Source organism: Nothobranchius furzeri, chromosome 3, assembly GCF_043380555.1.
Source record: "Nothobranchius furzeri strain GRZ-AD chromosome 3, NfurGRZ-RIMD1, whole genome shotgun sequence".
Classification (NCBI taxonomy): Eukaryota; Metazoa; Chordata; class Actinopteri; order Cyprinodontiformes; family Nothobranchiidae; genus Nothobranchius; species Nothobranchius furzeri.
Window position 1 is genome coordinate 72820054 of NC_091743.1, and position 21267 is coordinate 72841320.

A 21267-nucleotide genomic window follows, 5' to 3' on the forward strand; every position below is an offset into this window, starting at 1 on the left:
TGTTATGATGTACAATATTTCACATCCACAGTCATATTCAACAAAAGTAAAAGTTGCCTACACTAAAATATGTAATTCTAGTAGCAAGGATTTCATTACTTAAACTCCCACACAGAGAGGTGAACTTTTAGTTAGGATAGATTTTGATCATGACCCATTTAGGGTCACTCTTGAGAAGTTAATGATAAGAAAAAGGTTCAATGGAAATATTTTTCATCAAACTTTATTCCAATTCAGTCCGATTACAACCCAATTTAAATCCCCACTAACAGGAAATGGTAAAACACCAGTACCAGATAATTATTTTCCATCAGCAGGCAACAGAACACATTTGACAATGTTTTGCTTCCATCTTGTGGACAGTTGTTTTATTACACCTAGAAAAGTTTCCTGCAAAGAAGAATTTTACTTTGTTGATTATTTCTTCATATGTTAACCCCTAGGCCATTTACCTGAAGGAAAATGTGCACTGATGTGCAAAATGAATGCAAACTAATAGACGAACTAACTTTGGATTAGTTTCACTCTGGTGACAGAAAATTTTATTTCAGAGCTTTAGAATTAGTACAAGTGTCTTGTAAGATGAAATGTGTTACAGTAATTTGAGATAAATTACTATTACATTAGGATTAATATATGATAACTCATAAAACAGAGTTTGAGACCACATTAAACAATCATCTTAAACAGTCAGCTGTGCATCTTCTGCACGTTTACAAATCCACGAGCTGACAGAACTTTATAAAGACATTTATAACAGAATTCCATTATATAGGACATTTATATTTGTTTGTTTTTACTTTACTGAGAACACACAAGACAAATAAAACAATTTATTTAGTTTTTTGGCATTGTTCTTAAATTTTTTTATGGATTAAATCATGAAAATGATCTTAAAACACACAAAAATATAATCCAAGTGACAGATGACTCATCTCGAGTTTAATCACTGATTCCTGTGTTTATAAACAAAATACACCAGAAATGAACATTTGTTTAACCCTCCCACTGTCCAAATGGGTGTGACCCCGTGAGGAAAGTTGACCATTGAGCAGGGATGAGGAGTGAGCACCACCTCACCCCTGCCATGTGGACCTCAAGGGATAAACCATCAATCCTGCTCAATGGTCAACTTTCCTCATGGGGTTACCCATAAAGACAGTGGGAGGGATAACCTCTGACTTTTTTTTTGACTCAACAAGAGATAACATAACAGGTAATCCTTGGTTTCACGAACAGGTTTGGACAATAAACCCATCTTCTCCTCTGAGCTTTAACTCATAAAAGGGTTGTTTAAACCCATCAAGTTCTTTAAAAATGCAACCACCTTAAATGCTATATCCACCTTAAAAATTACTCAAAAACTAAATAAATTAAAAGTGACATCTCTATCCACTTGTTCCCATTTGTGTTTGGTTTTCTGGTAAAAACTTTACAGTTTTTGCCCATTGCTTGAACACTATAAACACATGCTTAGAAGAAAGTAACAAAACCTGAAGCTTTTGTGCAATACCTTATACCAGGGATGAGCGAGTACACCACTACCTGTATCTGTATCTGTATCTGTTCAACCATCTAAATTATCTGTATCTGTACTCTGAGTGGGCGTGGCCTAACCCAGAAGTGGGTGTAGATTAACCAGAAGTGGGTGTGGTTTACATCAATACGTTATTTTAAGTCTGATCAGAAGTTGCTATGTGTATTGTTTATTTGAAAACTATTTACAGAGCAGCCTCAGAGTTGAGATAAAATGTTTTTGATCACAATAGTAAAGGAACTATTACAGAACAAGTTTTTCAATAAAATCAGAACATTTAATATTTAAGTGCATGAATTAAAGGAGAGAGAGAGAAGAAAAGATCTTTTCTATAGCGCCTCTCAAGATGAAAATCACGGGGCGCTTCACAAAAACAAAACATGAAAAATAGAAAAAAGAATTTAGAAAATTATTAAAATATATTTAAAATGAGCAAAAAATAGACAATTGTGATTAAAAAATGTAAAGAGAGAGAGAGAGTGAATAGGAAAGAGGGAGTGGATCCTGAGGAAGAGGAGAGAGAGAGAGAGGGAAAAAAAACATCAGAGCGGAGGCAGTGACTGACAGAGCCGTTTTCAGCTCTGTCTTGTCAAATGCACCACGTACGTTACAAAAAAAAAGTAACTTTAAATCACTTTAAAGTAACTTTAAAAAGAAGCAAACTGAAGAAAACATAGGGAATATTGAAGAAACGTGAACAGTGAAGCAAGCACAGAGAGATCCGTTTCTGTCTGTGTGTGTGCGTGGATGGACCGGACGCGGACTGAGCTGTGAGCTCCCGGCTGCAGAGTTTTGTGTGTAGGGAGGGGTGGGCGCTCTATTTGACTGGCCAATCACAGAATGTGAAGACAGTCAGTTACCCAATGAGGATTTTCCTTCAGCACGATTACAGATATTTACAAGTTTTACTCGTTTCATGCTCGTACTCGTCAAAAAAGCTTTATCCGTACCGGATACTCGTCTGAAACGAGTATCCGGCTCATCCCTACCTTAAGTTGCTTTGCACTTTAGTTCCATTTCTGCAACACACTTACTCCTGCGCACTACACACTATTTCATGCATGAGACACTTTGTTCATAAATGAAATATCATGGTACCATTGGGACAACACATTTCTTCCAAATACAAAACACATTGGGTGATTGAAAACACCTAGACACACACCTGAAAAGACACTTACAAAACTCAACACCAATCAGCCAGACATTAATAGGCCTCAGTTTAGCCATTTTCAGAACTTTGCAAGCATGGAGGCAGAAAGAGCAAGAGGTAGAGGAAGACAAGCAGATAGTGGAGGAAGAGGAGGAGGACGTGGACGTGAAGAGGTCATGTACGGAATAATACTTCCGATGACATTAGAGCAACTTTGGTGGATCATGTAATCAATCATGGCCTGACTATGAGGGAAGCTGGGCAGAGAGTCCATCCACACCTTAGCTGGTTCACAGTTGCTTCCATTATAAGGACCTTTAGACTGGAAAACAGGTATGTCTTCAACTCTCTACTCCAGACTGTATCTACAGTATTTACAGTACTGTACTGTATCACATTACCTTTAGAAACAAAAATGGTAGTTTTGTGAAAAATACAGTACAGTACATAGTACTGCACCATTGAGATGTCACATTACTGTGTACGGTATACAGTATTGTACAAAAGAACTAAACCAAATGTAATTTGTGGTTGTTTTTTCCTACAGAATGACTAGAATACCTTCTCGAGGTGGACGGCAATGCCTGCTTACCCAACAGCAGGAACTTGCCATTGTGAAAATAGTCCGCGCAAACAATGCTATTCGTCTCCACCAGCTACGGCAACAAATACTTAGCCTGGCCTGCCAGACTCGTCCTCTGTTTAATTCTGCACAGAGAAAGAGTCTGGTAACTCAGAGAGGCACTCGAGGGGCGGGACTAGGCAGCTCAAAAATAACCAATCAGACAAAAGACAGAAATGCCGACTGTACCGCTGTAGTTTTTTAGCTTTAGTTAAAAATAAATAAATAAATAAATAAGTCTTCCGGCCATGGCGCAAACATCTCTTTTTTTTTAGAACAAGAAATGCTTTTAGCGCTTCTACTTGTGGTTTTAAAGACATTCAAGCCATTTAGAACAGAGGAAAGAGCCACAGTCAACTCCGCTGCCGTCTTTGTTGTTCATGAGGAACTGAGCATCGCTGTGTGTGACTTCCGTGACGCTGTAGTTTTTCAGCTGTAGTCAAAAACGGAGTTTGGCGACAGAGCAAACATCTTTCTTTAGAAGAAAGACTTTTTAGTGCTTCTACTTGTTGGTTTAAAGACGTGTCCAAGTCATTTAGAACAGAGGAAAGAGCCGCAGTGAACTCCGCTTCAGTCGCCATGTTTGACAAACTTGGCGTTACGGTGTGTGACGTACGCTACTCAGCGCTGATTGGCTTGGTTAGAATTCTCATGGGGTGGGGTTTTTGAATAGGAGAGTTCCCAGACCCTTTCTCTGTGCAGAAATAAACAGAGGAGGACTCTGTTAGGCCAGGATAACAAATACTTGTAGATAGGCAGGTTTCACAAACATCAATCGAGTAAGCATTACCCCGATCGAACGTGTCTTGGCAAAGCATCAAATCGCAATGAAGCAGTTGTACTGGGTCCCATTTGAGATGAACGGTTTCAGGGTCATAAGACGTCGACAAGAATATGGCCAAGTAAGTTTTGCAGTCCCTTACTGTACATTTATAATACAGTATTTATGTAATTCAGTACAGTAATAGCTATGCCAGTGTATCAGTGTCACAGAGATACAGGCATGTGTGTGTGTGTGTGTGTGTGTGTGTGTGTGTGTGTGTGTGTGTGTGTGTGTGTGTGTGTGTGTGTGTGTGTGTGTGTGTGTGTGTGTGTGTGTGTGTGATGGGTGAGGGGATTCTGTATGCGTAGTACTGTAGTTGTATGTTTTGAGTAATGCCAGCCATCCATTCTATGTAATTATTATTTTTTAATGCAGACACTCTTGGACACAGATGGAGCTGCACAGCCTCATGAATTGATTTGCATTGATGAGGCTGGCTTCAACCTCACTAAAAATAGACGACGGGGTCATAATATCATTGACCAAAGGGTAATAGTGCATGTCTCAGGGCAGCGCGGGGGAAACATCACATTGTGCGCTGCCATAAGCCTTCGAGTGCCACCATCATCATCACCATCATCATGCCAATCTAGGTCCCTGCAATACCCAACAAATACTCACATTTCTAGATGCACTTCATGATGCAGTTGTACGGGACAGACCAGAGCGGCCCAGGTTTGTTGTTGTCTGGGATAATGTTAGTTTCCACCGGGCAGCTCTGGTCCGGAACTGGTTCACCAACCAAGATCAATTTGAAGTTGTTTACTTGCCCCCTTACTCGCCATTTCTAAACCCAATCAAGGAATTTTTTTTCCGCTTGGAGATGGCACATGTATGACCGCCAACCACATGCCCGCATACCTCTTCTTGCAATGGAAGCGGCATGCAGAGACATTGAGGTAATGTCAATCCATGGATGGATTCGCCACACAATGAGCTATTTTCCCCGTTGCTTAGCAGGAGAAAATATCGCTTGTGATGTTGACAAGATCATGTGGCCAGACCCAAACAGACGGCGGGATCCATGATCCCACTCATGCACAATTGCCTAGTTTTTCCTTTATTTACAGTAGTATTTTTGTTACGTTCATTTTCGATTGTTGGGGAAACCTTTTGTTGAGAACAAAAACAGTGTTCCATTGAGCTTCACAGAAAGCTAACTGATGAACAGAATAAAAACAGTGAGAATAAAAGACTGCACTGTTTTATATAAAGTACTCTAGTGTGTTGCTTCCAATCTGAAAGTGTATTCACATGATGCAAGTGTGTATCATTTTGTCATCAGAGTTTTATTTTGACAAAGGAATGTTAAGTTTTGATAGCAGAGTTTAGGTTTTGATAGTCGAGTTTCAATTTGACAGATGTGAATGGTATGTTTACTTGTGTGTAGAATTTTGGCACAATGAGCTAAGTTTTGCTAAATGTGTTCAAGCAACGGACAAAAACTGTAATGTCTGACAACCCCCAAAAGCGGCTGAGAAGGAACTCTGTTTTATTGTAACCTTGCTTCCAACATTGATCCATTAGACTGTTTTTTGATTTTTCGCTGAATAATTCTTACGTATTGTACCTTTAAAGCTGCTGCTGGTAGTTTAGCCAAACAAAACTCAGTAATCCAATATTTTAATAAATATTTTAACTCATTATGGATGATTAGGTGGGTCAAATAAATCTTCCATCTTTTACAAGCTTGACCTTTAGTGACCTTTCACATTTTTCATGTTAAAATCCACCTTTGTGTTGGTTTTCTTCTGGGTGAGACAGGGGCTACAGAAACAACTCCACCAAGTCTGGTTTTGGACAGAAATGATTCAAGGAGACAAATCCTGCTGTTACTGACCCCAGGTCTCTTTCGTCTTCATCGCTGTTTCTCAGTCAAAGTAATAGTTCTGAATAAAGACAGCATTGACACCTCTGTAGATGGGGGAGAAGTTGTAAATCAGAGCTTTTTGCTCTTCAGCAGGACTGGAGAAATGGTGCCGACTCTTCATGGCTGAAAGGAAAACGCAGAGGAACAGCTGAGAGGATTCTTAGATTAAAAACCAGATCTGATCACTGATCTGCCACTTGGACCTGCCATAAATGGATTTGGATTTCTAAAAGTGATCAAAACCTCACAGTAGATTTTTATGGGAAAAGCTAAAAAAAAGATATCTGACCTTAATCTCAGAAAAATAATAAATGACCTTCATTTGTAGCTTTTCTGGGTTAGAGGACTCCAAAGCACTTTACTCTAGTCATTCAGCCATTCACACTAGAGGTGGAAAAAATGATCGATTCTAAGATGCATCGCGATTCAGCCGTGCATGATTCCACATTGATGCAGCAACGTGACATAATGCGATTTTCTCCCTATGTCTATGTCGGGGGTCGGCAAACCGCAGCCCTGGAGCCGTATGCGGCTCTTCCATCCATCTGATGCAGCTCTCTGTGCTTGTAAAATAATGAATGGATATTTAAATAAAATGCTTTATATTTTACTGCATTAATTTTAAATCTGTATGCCAGCTCTAAACGTAAAGATTGTCTGCGTAAACCTGAACAGGTCCAACTCGGTCTTACTGTGAGACCGGGTTGACGGGTCACGCTTGTGCGTAATCATATCGGCGCATTCTGAGCTGACGAGGATGTCAGATTCTGGGATTCTCCTCAGACAGGCTCCTGGATGTGTCGCCACACTGGAGACAGGAACAAGCACTATTCAGCCAAAGTTTCATAATCAGGGAACATTTTCTAAGTGACAAGTCTCTCTTCAGTGGAAGGAATCTTCCTGCATGCGCTCTGGTTCTGCGACGTGCTCCAAGCCCCTCTCCACATCTTCAGCTCGCTGTGGACCTTATGTAGTACATGCTGACGGTGAGCTGCGCTGAGCAGCGTCCAGCTCAGATGTTCAGATGGGAATCTTTTCTTGAGTGATTTAGCTACATCTGCGATGCGCAAAATGAATAAAGTGTCAGTTTGTCTGAATGCGTTGGGGTAATTCTTTCTATTCTTTCTCCGTCAAAATAAACGGTCAAATACGGGAACTATCCGGTCAACACAAGCCCTGCTTTTAACTGTTCTGTTTTCTTGTGAAAATTGTTGCAAAGAGATATAACTGAACTTGATTAACACCAGAGCCAGGCGCACTGCACCATTATCTCCGTCACTGTAAATGAGGGAAAAACAAAATGATCGGATCCTTTTCTGACCTTCCCCACCTACAAATTTTAATTACAACGATCAAACGTGACAGAGCCTGGATTTGTATTCTGAACAGTCTAAACATGTTTTAAAAAGAAACGTATGACAAAAGTGGCACCTGCTCAGTAAAACCACCAACAGGGTGAAAAATATCAAAATATTGTAGGCAGAGACGGGCTACAACTTCTGGATCCACTTTATATAAATCATTTTATTGATTATCGTCTTATGAAAGATAACTTTGACGTACACGAGCGACCGGTACTGGCTGCTGTCACCTGTTGTGATTGGTTAAAGCAGCTCTCTGCTGTCTGAGGGTAGGCCCCGCCCACAACGCCGCAGCTGCTGTGGCTCCCAGTGTTTTCTTTACTGTGGGAAACGGGTAATAATGGCTCTTTGATGGGAACAGGTTGCCGACCCCTGGTCTATGTCTATACGTGGACAATAAAGTTTTGAGGTTTTATAATTACCTCTGGGGGCAGAGTTGCAATGACATGCGCACTGCGTTGCTCTAGCACCAATTTAAAACAGAAAAGGCGGACAGGGATACAGGGCCAACATTACCAGTAATCAAAGATGTACCCATTACATTTAAATCGGATATCTGGGCTAATTTCGGTTTTGGGATCCTGGATGTGAAAGAATCACTTAACACAGTATTTGTTTACTATTTTTAAGTTCAGTAATATTCTATCTTAAAGCTGCTCTACCGAAAACATTATTTCTTATATTATTTAAGTAATTATAGGCAGCACACTTTAAACATTATTGCTCACTATGGTGAATAAATGAATGTTCTGTTTTTCAGGGATTTCGAAATCAAAAAGAAATTGAAAACTATTCTACTGCTTTTATTAAGTAATGAAAATTTTTGTGTGAAGAATCGTGATGCATTTCAGACTCAAATCGAATCGTTAGGCAGATAATCGGAATCGGATCGAATCGTGAGGTAGGTAGAGATGCACACCACTAATTCACACACACATTCTCATGTTGTAGTCACCTATTTCCTGCCAGAAGGTTCTATGAAGCACGTGATTTGAGACATGTTCTTATCTGCAAATAAAACTACACAGAATGATAAAAACTACAGGGTGAAACTTAAATTAAGGAGAAGAGTCTATGTTTGTGCGTGGGTGTGGGGGTGTGTGAGTTCCATGTAAGTCGTACTCTGGGGAAAAAAAGCTCCAGTGCACCAATTTCAGGAAGTAGAAGTAAGCCTCATCAGAGCTGAGCTTCAGAGGACAGGATCTGGAGTCTTGCATCCTGACATTTAGACATCTCTCATCTGATTGGTTAACAGCAACACAACTCTACCACTGACTCTGTTTCCTCAGCAACATTGATGTTTTATTTCCACAAATAGCACAGACCGGGAGGAGTTCTGCTGTGTGGTGGAGTTGCTAATGCCAACAGTTAGCTTCTACTAGCCAAGATGTTCCCTGCTGTTTCCTGGACGCTAAACCAACAACAGCCTTCCCTGGTGTGAGCCATGAATGTTATGACTGTGTGACGTAGATCTGTCAGGCTTTTTTAATCTTAGAGTTTCTATTTTCCATCAGAAGCTAATGCAGGAGATAGGTGTGGGAGACTATTTTCATGTTCAATCTGCATAAAAAACTTAAAGTGACCCATTAGAATCAGAAATAATCATTAAAAGATTGTTTCTCAGTGAAGAACCTATTTAAGATGCTGTTAACAGAGTTGGCCCTGAAACTGGGTTTACATGAAACATGTATTGACTGATGGTTTGGCAGTAAGATGAGCTCCATCTGGGAAAACCCCTCCCACCCACCGTGTTCCACTGTGAGGACCATGGACAGCTCCTTCAGAGGCAGACTGAGACATCCCAGATGAACAGAACACCACTGTAGGTTATTCATCCCCTCTGCAGTAAGAGTGTATAACTCCTCAGTTTAACTGGTACCGGTATTATCCTGGTACACAACAACACCAATGGAATACTCAGTATACGCTTAATACCGGATGCACATCAGTATGTCTGTGTCCCTCGTGCTGCACAGTGCTGAAAACCCAAGGTTTTTATTTTTTTAATTTGTTGTTTTTAGTGGCTGAAGTTTACAATAATAACCTACTGCCTTTGTCTGTTTACCTGCAGCCTTATTATTTTCTTCTTCCTTTTCTTCAAGTGCATGTGCTGCTGTAGCAAGTGACTTTCCCCACTGTGGGATCAATAAAGTCTATTAATCTAGATCAGATAGCATTCTGTAACTAGTTCATAAGCTTCAGATGGTTTAGGTACACGTTTCAGACTCTTATTGTGAAGGATTAAGGGAAGTTCTGAGTTACAGAGGTAGCCAAAAATAACTTCTTTTATCCAAAAAAACCCTCATCATTATACCAATTTTACTTTTAGTATTTGGACTTTTTCCTCAAGATTTTGATTGAATTTAGGCAATCCAGTAATATTTTTTATTTTTCTCTCGGGCCCAGCACCATGGCTCCTTACATGTTAGAGTATAATTAACGGTGAGTGGATAAAAAAAAATGCAGAATAAATACATTAATACACATTCAGAGATCATACATTTACCTTCAGAGACAAAGAAGCTGGCCGTGTAGAAGCTGGTTCTTATGGCAGAGGTGGTGTGAACCATTCCCGGCTTATCTATCCACTCAAACGGGCTCTTCTCTGGATGCCACTGAACAGCGTAGAACGGGTAACGGTAGGCTGAAGACAAACAAACACTGTTAGAAAACCAACAGAAGATGGAAAACAAATGTCTTATAACTTTTAGATTTGTACAGGATTTAGAAAAATTCAAATGGACTTTTTCAGATACTTTTAGTTGCCTTCAGCTTCTGGGAACTCTGCAGTCGTGTTGGAGACTGACTGATTTAGCTGAAATATCAAACCACTTTTATAATTAACTGTATTTCTGTGTTAGTTTTACGCTTACATCACTACAAAGATTATTTAAGACGAAAGAAAAATAAATTTTGTAAAAGTGTTCTTTATTTTCGACAGGAATACCTTCCATAGTGGAGATGAACTCCTTCTCTCCATCACTGTTTGTGGACAGAACTTTGTAGAACCTCTTCAGCTTCGCATTTCGACTGTAGTTCTGTAAACACACACACACACACAAACACACACAAACACACACACACACACACACACACACACACACACACACACACACACACACACACACACACACACACACACACACCGAGACATAATTTATTAAAAATTTAAATTAGTAAAAATGGGGTCATAATGATTGCCCCAAAACTAACAAAGAATTGCTACAGAGGGCAACGATGCTGTCAGAGGAGAATAAAAAGTATTAAAGGAGAGAAAAATCCTACCTGCATTGAAAGACTCCAGCTGTGGAAGTTGGGCGTGATGTTTTCATCAGACAGAGACTGCAGCAGATCTCTGGGAAAACCACGGAACAAACGACTGGACTGGGCCGCTGCAGGATGGATGTAGAGTTTATGTCAGATACTTTCAGTCATACCGGGCCACAGAGGCCGAAGCTTTTTACTGAGGCTCTGAGAAATTAGCCCACATGCCCAATAGGCCGCACAAATAATGGAATAATAAAAAAAACTGGACGGGTTTCCCCATCTGATTCCTAAATCTGAATTTAAATTGATCTAAATGTATTTGTGTATTTTAATGATGCTGTCATGTTGACTTTGATGTCCTTGCTCCTGGAAAACACCTTTAATTCCCTATGTGTTTGAATTGTGATATACAAATAGAGCTACCTTGGCTTTTCCGTTTCTCTTCTTACTTTAACTCTATGCTAAAAGATCGGATTGGGACTCCGTATCGGCAGGTACTAAAAATCAAATGGCTCAGACTTGGATTGTGGGAAGGGAACATCCCTGGTTTATACAAACTAGATTTGGCTTTGATGAGAATACAAAGGAAATCACACAAGTGTATCTGATGCTTTGGTGTAAACACCACTACGTGCCAGAGCCACCAGGCCGTGACAGCGCTGATACGTTTCTGTGGACCTTCTAAGTCAGGGGTACTCCTATTGAGTGCCACTGCTCTAGGTGATTTCTCTGCTTTCCCAACATCCCACAGAAACAGACACCTGGTGTGAGTGTGAGGGGCAGAGCCACGGCCTTGGTATTGGTGAGCGTCAGCAGGTTTTTCTTGGCTGTGAGGACAGAGAGCTGCTGGAATCCTTGACAAGTTCCCCAGATAGGGAAGTAGTCCCCAGCATCATTAGCCTGCAAATAAACCAGCGAAGTATTAAAGCATCCTCTTAGGGAAACTGATAAAATGTGTTTATGTGGCGAATTGCTCCTTGATGCAGATTAACAAGCATCTCTTTACAAGTGATGTTACTGGAGCCTGATGGTCACACCTACAGGTCAAAGGTCATACCCTCAGTGCCAAGTTGTAAAAGATTCTGGTAACTCGACCGAACTGGGACGTCTGCAGATCAACGTCTCCGCCTGGCAGCAGCAGCCTGGGAAGCAAAACTTTGTTATTACAAACAAGATGAGGAAACTGGTGTCGTCGAAAGTTGTTCATGAGATTTTCTTGATAAGGCCTTCTTCTTGTCCAAGTTTTAAATACTAAACCTACAGCTGATATTAATAAAAACAGACCAACTCACCCATTTAGTGAGTAGAACAGCTTTGTGTACTCGTCTTCTGTGCGATTGATTCTGAATAATGGAAAAGTGTTTATTAGGGTAAAAGTACATGAATGAGCTGCAACTTTGGTTCACGTTTATTTTAGTTTGTCACAGTAGAAACATTAAAAAGAGAACATGTTAAGGAAGTCCGATAATCTGAAATAGAAAGATAAAATCTTCCCACCACACCAAGCCCTGCACGGTCTCAGGAGGGTGAAGAAGTCTCACTAAGGAGAATTTATGAAATAATCATAAATCGCAACAAGAAGCTTCTACTTTTTAATCAAACATAATATTGTTTTAATGACTGTAAAGCATGATGCTGATGTGAATTGTTGCTTTACATATTATCACATGGATTTTATTAATTATTTTGGCTCTTATTTTAGAAATAAGCTCTCCTCTCATGATCTGAACCTTTAGATCAGGGGTGTCAAAGATGTGGCCCGCGGGCCGGATCCGGCCCGCAAGCGGGTTAAATCCGGCCCGTGAGATGGTTGTGTAAACTTTACTTTCATACTTTACAATGTAGAGTGAAAATAAACTTATCATTGTGAGCAAGTTTTCTCTGTAATGAGTATAAATAAAACAAAGCTGCGCTCAAGGCTCACACAAGAACTTGAATCACATCCTGAAGTTAGCCGCCACTCAGGATGTGACTTCTGATATTGATGTGCTGGTGAAAGCTAAAATATGTAAAGTAAAATGAGTCAAATATACTTTAAGTGCTGCATGAAACTGATCTTGCCATGTGATCTGTAAGCTCTTTGAATCACCAAGGAATGTTTTTTTATTGAATTTTTTTTTTTCAAATTTTCAAGTACACTTCAGGTGTTGTACTTGTACTACACTGTCCTCAGGCTCCAGCCTTGTTTTATATTGATTGAATTAAAACAAAGAAAACAATCTGAAGTTTTTTTTTATTATTATTTACCGGTCCGGTCCACCTGAGACTAGATTTCCCTCAATGTGGCCCCTGAGCTAAAATGAGTTTGACACCCCTGCTTTAGATGTTGTTCTTGTTTTTGCATCTCCTATTTTTGTCCAGTCAAAATGGCAACTGACCTGTCAACCTAAGAAAGCTTAATGTTTCAAAAAGAAAAGTGGATCTGGTAAAACATTTGGTTTGTGGCGGATTAGGAGGGTCTTCTGTCTTACCGGACGGGAACGACTCTGGCTCCGGCGCTCTCCAGGAACTTCACGTAGGAGGCAGCGATGTACGAAGAGCCACGAGCAAACGAATCATCTGGGAGATTTTCTTGTGCCAACACACCTGATAAGGGAACACCATTACTCTAAATCTGCTCAAAGAGATTATTGTATTTCTGGTTTTAACTCAAAAGTTCCTCAGCAGAAAAACTAAAGATTTTTAATGATAAATATGAAATAATCCCATAAACAATCATAAAGTCCGCAATTAAATAATTATTGAAAAAAGATATAAAAGTCCTCCAGACATGTGCTGTAATTGTAGCTGTGTCATAGAAAGCGTATCTTTGCATCATGTTTGAGATCATTTCAGCACCAGAAAAACATATGATAAACTGTTTTACTCCATTGGCCCCAGAGCAAGCTGATAGGTCATCAGACACAAACACTCAGTGTTAACGCAGTGAGTGTCTTTTCTGTAAGTGGAGCCAAAGCCACACTGATGCCACCTCAGGTGAATAATCACAGCTGATGCTGATGACCATAACCTGTTGAGTCATGCCTGCACCTCAGACCACGAAGATAAAAGCTGGTTATTACTCAGAACACCATACTAGTCACTGTTTTCAAAAATAAGACCAAACAGATCATCTGCACCCTCTGCAGAGCAGCTAGACTCAACAAAACACATTTCTAGTTTACTGCAGGTTGGCTGCCTGCATGCTGCACTGCAGCTGTGCAGCAAGAAGGTCGCAGGTTCAAATCCTGGCCGCAGCCCTTCTGTGTGGAGTTGTCATGTTTTCGTGAGAGGGTAGTGTAGGTCCCTCCCGCAGACCAAAAACATGCATGTCAGGTTAAATGTGAATAAACTAAACCAAACAGGAACTCTGAAGACGATGAAAGATGAAAAACAACTCAAAACTAAAAAGTTAAAGGTGTTTTTTTCTTATCTGTTATATTCAGAAGTGGCTGAGCAAAGGTTTAGAGGCATCTTCATCCATTAAACAGAGGTTATCACTAAACACCCAGAACAAAAAGGTTTACGGTGAAAATAAGTTAAAATGATCAGATGAAAAGAACAAATATGTAATCCATTACAAGCTCACAGCCCTAAAGTTACATTGCAACCACAGAAGAAGAGAAAATGTTGGAAATTAAAGAAATACATTTTCTTTATAAATGTTTAACAGGCTCCAAGCAACATTCTGGGTCCTGTTTCGACATTCCTGATGGGCAGAATCCAGCTGAGATGAAAGAACTAAAAACTCCTTTAATAGAACCAGTTCAGTTTAGTTAGCTTGGCCTAAAAACAGCTGACATGTTCTCAATGTCTGAGGCCCATCTGTTTATTATAGAGGACGCCATTGTTCCCAGAAGGAACATATACTCATCATGTGGGTTACCCGTTAGGATACCATGGTTTTAGTCAGAACCCTTCCTGTTTTAGTCACAATCACAGCCTCAAGGGCTCCAAATGACAAAAGGTGCACACATCTCTGAAACAGTCTCAATTTAACTTCACCAGCTGAGCCTTTTCCAGTTTCAGGTTTCTGCTCCCGAACACCTGAATGAATAAGTGATCCTCTGCATCAGGTTCAGTTCAGCAGAACCTCTCAGGTGTGTTGGAGCTGAGGAACATCTAAAACTTGCAGGATGGAGCTCCAAAAGCTGGTCACACTGTAACGTGACTTAACCTAACAAAGAATATTTCGATTCAGGCCAGTTTCATCAAACTCACTCCTGCTTGATCAAAAAAGCAGCGCGCGCGCACACACACGTTTTCTAGAGCGTTCCTGAAAACGAATCGGGAGCCCCAATAATCCATCCATCTTTCTGCAGCAGAAACAGAACCGGTTGTTTACCGATGATGGGTCGGTGGTTGAGCGGCAGGATCCTGGCCGCCGAGCACAGAGGCGCTCCGCTCCACATGCAGGCGGCCAGAACCAGCAGCACCGATGCAGCCATGGTCCAGAACTCAGGGCAGATCCAGAACCAGAGGGTGACTGACGGAGGACAGACAAGGTCCAGCTAGAGAGGAACGATGATGCTGAGCTGCTTCTGTCCGCCTCCGTGACTCTACCTGCGTCAGAGCACCACGTGATGAAGCACGGTCCACTAAGTCCAGGTGCGGAATGTTCCAGCTTCCTGTCAAGCCCAAAAATGCACAACCCATTACTGCCGTATAGAATTAAATATGAACAGATGAATGACTTCACATGATTTATGTCAAAGCTAAACAATTACAACGAAACTTTAAATATGGATGAATTCAATTCAATAAACCACATCTAAAATTAAACCTACAAATGTTAAATCATAACAGATCATTTTGTATAGACTCAGTTACACATTTAAAAGATATACTTGAATATTTTAATTTCAGTTTAAGGAATTATTAAAATAGATAGGTCTAATCATAAAAAGTTAATCCCAAATAGGTTAAGCCTAAATATTTAAATTCAGCTCTAAATATATAGTCAAACCTAAACACTTCGATGCTATTGTGAAAATGTTCAAATAAAATCAGGTGTAAAGATTTAGATTCAGATCTAAATCTATATATGAAGTAAAAATCTACCACTTCAATTTTAGATCTGAATTGTTATATTAAATGTAAAAATACAATTAAATTTCATTTAATATTTTAAATTAAACCTAATTTAAATATAGTTTTTTAAATATAGTTAAACCCCAAAAATGTAAGTTTTGAAAGCAAAACAAAACAAAAAAAAAATAAATAAATAAAACATTCCGGTTAAAAAGTTCAACCTACAGATTTCTGGCTTCACAGTTGAGTAAAATATTAAATCCCCATATAAAAAGAAACAATATAAATATGATTTTGTTTCATCTAAGTTACATCTAAAATAATCATTATCAAACACTTTTGATAATGAGGACAAACAGCCATTTTTACCGCAGTTTTGCTCAAAAACATCAGTTCAGTCCCTGTGATCCACTTGCTGTTTACCTCCTCTCTCCCTCCTCTCCTGTGGGTTGGAACCCGCACCTTCGCGCACCGGTGTGACGTCATCAGCATTCTGCTCGGTTCCGTAACCACACTCGGTTCCGTGTTTGAAATGTGTTTCCCTACCGCTCCGCATGGAAGCGGCAAAATAACGTTTAGTGCTCATAACAAGCAGATTATCAGCGCTTTGCTCATAAAACAGAAGACCTGCAGGCCTCTGTGAGTTTAAACATCCTGATACTGTTCAGGTGTAAACATTGTGCTCCATGTTTGAACTCAGAAGATGCTTCTTGATGCCACAGATTTGTGATGATTTAGCTTGTTTCTTTAGTTTACTCCAGAATAAGAGATTAAATTATTACAAAAGCAGTTCAGTGTAGTTAAATTAGTCATTCAGAAGATTCTAACATGCTGCAGTGTGTGTGTGTGTGTGTGTGTGTGTGTGTGTGTGTGTGTGTGTGTGTGTGTGTGTGTGTGTGTGTGTGTGTCACGTTACACATATAGGACTGCATGAGACTGCATGGTTTCATCAAATCCATGCATCTTATTTCTTGGCTGAAGTAATGGCTCAGGAAAATAACTTATATTTCATAAATAATGACGTCTCTGCATGATAACGTTTTATCTTATATTGGACCTATCTTTGGTCTGGGAGGTGTAACTTATCATGATGCAAGCCTTTTAAAACATGTTAAAATGTTACAAGAGGAGATAAATGCATGAATTTAAAGTTCATGTTTGGAGACCAACCTTCACAGTTTGGAGGCTCACACTGGTGAGGAGACACCGTTAGTTCTAGCAACACCTGGGCTCCCAAGGCCTGTTCTGACAGGATGGACATTATGAGACCCTTAAGGATTCCAGCTGGATGATTGGAGGATTATTTTGGAGGATTGGAATGAACAAACTGATTTCAGTGGTGAAGGGTTAAAGGTATTGGCTCGGCATTAAAATTGTAGAAATGCAAAATAACTACACTTTACCATCTATATAAACATGTACTGGGTTCAGTTTTTTATTTTGTTAAGGACTTTTGTCATAAATCATTGCAGAAAATCCAAATCCTCTCCTCCAGTGTGTTCCGCATACGTCACTCCAGCACGTAAAACAAGGTATAGCTGCTGATGCTAGTATTGTGAATCACTGTTATTTGTTTACTTTCATGCTCCTAATTATTACGTAAATTGCGTTTACAGCTGCAGCAAAAGGTCTGAGCCATGTGTCCGTGTCCTACACGCATTTTTAAATAACAGGTCTGATCTAAAATAATAACCTACATCTATAAATCCATCTAGAACTGCACCGCTAATTCTGGACTCCAGACGAGTCCCGTTAACATGACTGCAGCAAAACTGCTATCCGTGTTCGCTCCGGAAAAAACAAGTCCTTTGGGAAAGCTATGACACACACACACACACACACACACACACACACACACACACACACACACACACACACACACACACAATCTAAAAGATGATCTCTATATTTCAACATTAGAACCTCTATGACATCCTGGATTTGTGCAAACAACAAATTGAGCGAAGGAGTTACTCCAGCATCAGGAAGATTTATTCTGGTAAATTGTCGGTTAAATATTTTCCAGAGTTATATCAATAAATACACACAGCAGTAAAACTGTAGATTACCGAACTATATTGGGACACTTGATGGAGCTAAGACCAGCTGAGAACTTGTCAGCTTAGAGCTCCCAGTGGAGCACAGAAATGAAATATTTAAGAAAAGTAAACAAACTGTACCGATTTTGGTTCTGAAGATAAACAGAGTCCTCCTCTATGTCCAAATCTGGTCGCAGGCCTTCTGAGTCAAACGGTCTAAAACATGTCTGCACCTCTGGTAGTGATATCCAGCTGGCGGGGTCGGAGTTCGGTTGAACATCTCCGGTAATCCAATATCCGTTCTCGTCGCCGTATCCCAGAGAAAAACAAATCTGACCGACTAGTAGAGGCTTCAGAAGCTACATCTGACTGATGACACATTGTTCTCTGCTATAACGCTAACGCAGAAACAGCGGAGCCAGGCGTTGTTTACTACAGTTGTTTCAGCAGAGCTCCATGTGAAACGTCACCAGCTGCCCAGGGCTTTGACCGGAAGTTAGTTTCTGTTTTTCCCGCGCCGGTCACAAACATCAGATTTTCTTACATTCAAAACTTCAGCTCGCTGTGCACATATGCGCTGACAGCGAGCTGCGCTGAGCAGTGTCCAGCTCAGATGTTCAGATGGGAATCCTTTCTTGAGTGATTTAGCTACATCTGCGATGTGTGTAACGAATAAAATGTCAGATCGTCTGCATGCGTCGGGGTAATTCTTTCTATTCTTTCTCCGTCAAAATAAACGGTCAAATACGGGAACTGTCCGGTCAACACAAGCCCTGCTTTTAACTGTTCTGTTTTCTTGTGAAAATTGTTGCAAAGAGATATAATTAAACTTGATTAACACCAGAGCCAGACGCACCGCGCCGTTATCTCCGTCGCTGTAAATGAGGGAAAACAAATTGATTGGATCCTTTTCTGACCTTCCCCACCTACAAAGTTTAATTACAACGATCAAACGTGACAGAGCCTGGATTTGTATTCTGAACAGTCTAAACATGTTTTAAAAAGAAACGTATGACAAAAGTGGCACCTGCTCAGTAAAACCACCATCAGGGTGAAAAATATCAAAATATTGTAGGCAGAGACAGGCTACAACTTCTGGATCCACTTTATATAAATCATTTTATTGATTATCTTTTTATGAAAGATAACTTTGACGTACACGAGCGACCGGTACTGGCTGCTGTCACCTGTTGTGAGCAGCGCTCTGCTGTCTGAGGGTAGGCCCCCCCCATGTTTTTGCATATTCATTCATCCTGCAGCTCTGCTCAAATGATCAATGACATTCATATTTAAACTCTCACATTTTTATTTCTTCAAGCTTTCATTTTTGTATTTTCTTTTTGCATTTCCCCTGAGAGACAGCTTCCCTCACCTGCATAATAAAGTCAGAGTGCAGTAAATGGGAAAAGCTGAGAGACTGTGGAAAGGAGAGATATGCTTGAGGAAATAAAACTAGAAGGAAATTACAAAGGCAATTGTAAATTAAAGTGGGGTGAGAACAAAATGCATGCAGGGAAAGACAAAGGATGTCAGTAATTAAAAGGGTCAATGTGTCATTTTGAATTTTCCATTCACTATTGATCACTCCAGAGGTTTGTAGCTCCATAGTTGTTGTGCATGTTCAGAATTATCATTATTTAAATGTTGCCACGCTCTGAAAGAGCATTTGAAGTGCCCCTTTAAACACGTGCAGATAAATATATCTTAGTTTAATGAATGATGAGTCGAAGCCCAGAGATATCTATGAGACTGAACGTGTTCCTTTTGTGTTTGATTGAGTCAGCGCTTTGCGTTGCAGGTAGAGAAGCTGCAATGTCATCAATTGACCACAAGAGGTCACAACTCTCCAGCAAACGGTCAACAGCAGGCAGACGTGTTCTCGTGTGTACAGCTAGTGTGTACAGCTGTGTTTATGTGAGGCACAATTCAAACTAGCCTAATTATGGTGACATGTTATTTTATTAAATGTGTTTTGGATGTCCTTGTGTTTGTTTGAAAAATGATTTCTGCTCCCTCTGGAGGAAACATCTGGCCTGATGCATCTCTAGTAGGCTGGTGACATAATAAAGGACATGGACAAGACGTCTTCTGTCCTCTGGGAGATGGCCCTGTCTGTACTCAGGGACTAAAAATGAGAAGCAAACTGCTTTAAAGGAGCACTAATCACTTTAAGCTATTGCTTGCAAACTGTTTTCAGTGGTTCTTGAGCCATAAAAGTCAGCAGCTTCACATTGGACACCACTCTGTAGCCCTCTGCTGACCAGAAACCACACTTAACAGTTTAGTGGTTCTGGTGAGAGCACCAGTGGGAGGTCTGCTTAATGGCTGTTAGCTGTTTACAGTACTGGGTGCTCATAGAAAGGCTAGCAATTAGCTTTTTCTGTTCAACGAATGTAAAAAATAAAAACAAATGAATAAATAAATAAACCTTTCCAGAAGGAAAAATTAAAAATGCTGTTTGGATTTAACTTTCTGTGTCTTAAACTTATTTTGCTTGTCAAACAAATTGTTCTGTGAGACAAACTGAGAAACGTTCATGATTTGTCTGCGTGGACATCCATAGATCATTACCTTTCCGAGCTTCTGGAAGGACAGTATGGATCCACAGCAGGCTGGGTCTTTAGCCAGTCTGCTTGGAAAATCAACAGCACAGTTCAACAGAAAGTTGTCAAGGGTCGTCAGAAACGCCATGGGGGTAAGATAAGTCGTTAGAAATAACAACAAAGTTGCTGTTTGCAACATTGATGCTTGAACTTCACCTGCTTGACTTTTCTTAAACTTCCTCATATACTTGAATTTTTTCTGATGCTAAAAGGTTTCTGGTATCATCATCAACATCTCGATCTTAACAATATTGTACCAAGGGTCAAAAGGCAGCAACGAACAGCAAAAAATGCATTCATTTACTGTACTCAGAATTGGGAGCTTCTCCTCCACAGCTGAGATGATTGAGGCATGTGGTTGTGGTGGAGGGGCTGTGGACATGCAGGAGACCCCAGGACACACTGGAGGCTTTTGAATGCCTGTGGCAAAGCCGATGGGGAGAGGATGGTCAGGGCTGTTTTTCTTCTTCTGAGAACATGTTGCATATACGTTGCTATTGTGAGACTTGACTCAACATCTTACTTTAATTCCCAGTTTCACATGTTCGTCGATCAGGAGGTTTTATAGTTGAAGTCGGTGTCTGAAGTTCCAGAACAACCTGACTCGTCGTGTCAAGGTCGGTGGGTTTGGGCTGAAAGGAAGCACGCTTCTTAGGAACTGATTGTTGACATCATGTGCATACTTGTCTCTGACCTTTATCGTCACCTGCAGTCAGACTCATCACCATGGTAACTGAAAAACTGGAAGATGAGCTTCCTCTGCTGCCGTTGCACACACCACACGACCCATGGACCAGGCCATCTCAGCGCTGATGATCTTTAGTTGGCCTTGCCTGAGTTTTTTCTCCACAACCGGCCAACTAACAGAACTTTTAATCAATTCTGTGGAGTCAGACATGAAAGATCTTTCAGGCAAATACTTTTGCCTGAAAGAGCGAGAGGGCGGAGCTGCTAACACACACACACACACACACACACACAC

At 40.4% G+C, this 21267-nt stretch overlaps 1 protein-coding gene across 1 annotated transcript; it reads right to left on the minus strand.

The window, feature by feature from the left end:
- Positions 1-207: 207 nt before the first annotated feature.
- Positions 208-15201, minus strand: zgc:171566. The gene is made up of 9 exons (XM_015958533.2): positions 14958-15201; positions 13105-13219; positions 11926-11976; positions 11691-11775; positions 11395-11533; positions 10652-10758; positions 10314-10404; positions 9873-10010; positions 208-6128 (listed from the first exon to the last, which is right to left on the minus strand). Exons 1-9 carry the CDS (start codon positions 15058-15060, stop codon positions 6007-6009), a joined length of 951 nt encoding a protein of 316 aa, XP_015814019.1. The 5' UTR covers positions 15061-15201; the 3' UTR covers positions 208-6006.
- Between the last annotated feature and the right edge of the window lie 6066 nt (positions 15202-21267).